This window comes from Camelina sativa, chromosome 11 (genome assembly GCF_000633955.1).
Source record: "Camelina sativa cultivar DH55 chromosome 11, Cs, whole genome shotgun sequence".
Classification (NCBI taxonomy): Eukaryota; Viridiplantae; Streptophyta; class Magnoliopsida; order Brassicales; family Brassicaceae; genus Camelina; species Camelina sativa.
In genome coordinates this window covers 48,590,403-48,592,297 of record NC_025695.1, presented here as the reverse complement: position 1 = coordinate 48,592,297, position 1,895 = coordinate 48,590,403, and the positions used below count along the sequence as shown (strand labels likewise).

The 1,895-nt window shown below is 36.9% G+C and overlaps 1 protein-coding gene across 2 annotated transcripts in view; it reads left to right on the top strand.

The window, feature by feature from the left end:
* Positions 1 to 1,216, top strand: part of LOC104727216 — an 8,609-nt gene extending 7,393 nt beyond the window's left edge. For both annotated transcript variants that reach the window (XM_019232796.1, XM_019232795.1), the window contains exons 20-23: positions 319 to 466; positions 562 to 692; positions 779 to 868; positions 964 to 1,216. In XM_019232796.1, coding sequence (XP_019088341.1) covers positions 319 to 466; positions 562 to 692; positions 779 to 868; positions 964 to 1,047 — 453 coding nt within the window. In that variant the 3' untranslated portion in view covers positions 1,048 to 1,216. The remainder of the gene's footprint in view (positions 1 to 318; positions 467 to 561; positions 693 to 778; positions 869 to 963) is intronic.

Here is a 1,895-nt window from a genome sequence, read left to right as displayed (position 1 = left end):
TCCTTTTGTTTCCTATTTAGCTAAATGATGCTGCGGAGGTAGTCGTAGCCATCCTTGAGTTTTGGCAATGCTGGAAAAGTCCACAAAGAGAAAGCTTGATAACTCGTCTTTTTACAATTGAAGAATATGAAAGAATGAAATGTAGCAAATGCAGAAAGATGCCAAATTATCCAGAGCAAAGGTCTTATGGCGTTGTTATGGCTGCAGATTCAATCAGAGACCTGAAGGTATATTTCATTTATTTCACTCTTTGTCTTTCCTACAGAAACTGGTACTACTTCTTAAGAAGTTGTGTTGTGGTTATGTATATATATGCAGTGTGCTTTTGGCAATATAAAGTTTGAAGACATCATTAAAGTGATCCGTATGGAAGATAAAATGTTATGTGACATTAAAACAAGAGGGTGTGGAAAGGCAAACTTTGTTCGTCATACTATAAGTAGATCCCCGCCTATCTTCACAATTGGTAACTTTTGAAGATGATTGTGATCTTATCTACTCATTTCATTTGTTGTGGTATGATTATATAATGTTGTTGTTTTTGTTGGTTTGCGACATTAGTGTTGGAATGGGAGAAGAATGAAACTGAAAAAGAGATATCTGAAACGCTAGAGGCTTTAGACTGGGAGATAGATATCAGCAGGCTATACGAAGGCGTAGAACCAAACACAGTTTACCGGCTTGTGTCAGTGGTAAAATATGAAACAGGGTCACAAATGTTTGTGCTACTGTTCTTCTGTATCTCTTCTTCGTTACAGTCTTAAAATATGGAATGCAGATTGGTTGTGGTGAAGAAGGAGAATACATTTGCGTGGCTTATAAAAAGAACCGATGGGTCAGTCTCAGACATGAAACTCTAGCAGAAGAGGTAAGACGAAAGAGTTGGATTTGCCTTTCTTGAGCTGAAGTTAGAATTTTTATGGGTCATAAAATTAGTGATATGTGGTGATGTTATCCTTATAGGTTGTCGGTAAATGGAAGAGTGTGGTTAAATTCTGTGGAAAATGGGGGGTTCGGCCAGAGGTTCTGTTTTATGAAGTTATCTGATTGATGGCCTAATAAGTGACATAATTGTATCAATATAGGAACCCAACATTGATGTATAAAACAGTGGCAAGTCAGAAGTTGTGTTCATCATTTGAATAGATCAGTTGAATTTTCTTCTTTTTCGGCCGGATTCTTATTAAACCGAAAAAGAAGTAAATGTTTATATCTAGAGGGCTAACAACTTCTAGATGGGCTTCTCATAAAGCCCAATATAATTTAGTTGGGTTGTGAATGTGATGATAAAAAGGAAAAAGATAAACCGACCCCAATTATTAACGTTCGTGAATTTCCATATTTCTTAATTATTAACGACTTAACGTTCGGGTTCCATCGGTTCTCTTGTCATCGTTGATGTGACTCCGTTTTTTTTTTTGAATTTTCACACGTCACAGGTATGATTCGTCACTTGTATCCTTATATGACTATGTAAGTGAAGTATAAGTGAAGAGCGTCTTGGCCGTTTTGATGATAATAGTTCTTTACTTCTGACTTATGAGGTTTCTTGCTTCCTGGGATGTGGTTGGTTTTAATGATTCTGTAGACATCTGATAATGAAGTCCTCGCTTGATTTTTTGTTTGGGTGATTTGGTGAAGAGGTTGATTAGATATAGGTTGTTGGATTGTTACCTCTCTAAAATCATAGTTCCTTTCTTCCTTGGACTTATTGGCTTGCAGGTCAAAGCTTTCAGTCTGACACGTTAAAGTTACCTCCATTCTAGTTACTTTGATTCAGATTCTACGACAGAAGTGTCTAGATCATTTATGATGAGACCTTCGGTGTGTGTTGCTTGTACTTGGCTCTACAATTGCGCAAATGATGGTTTCTCAACTTCTCATTGCTGGGAACA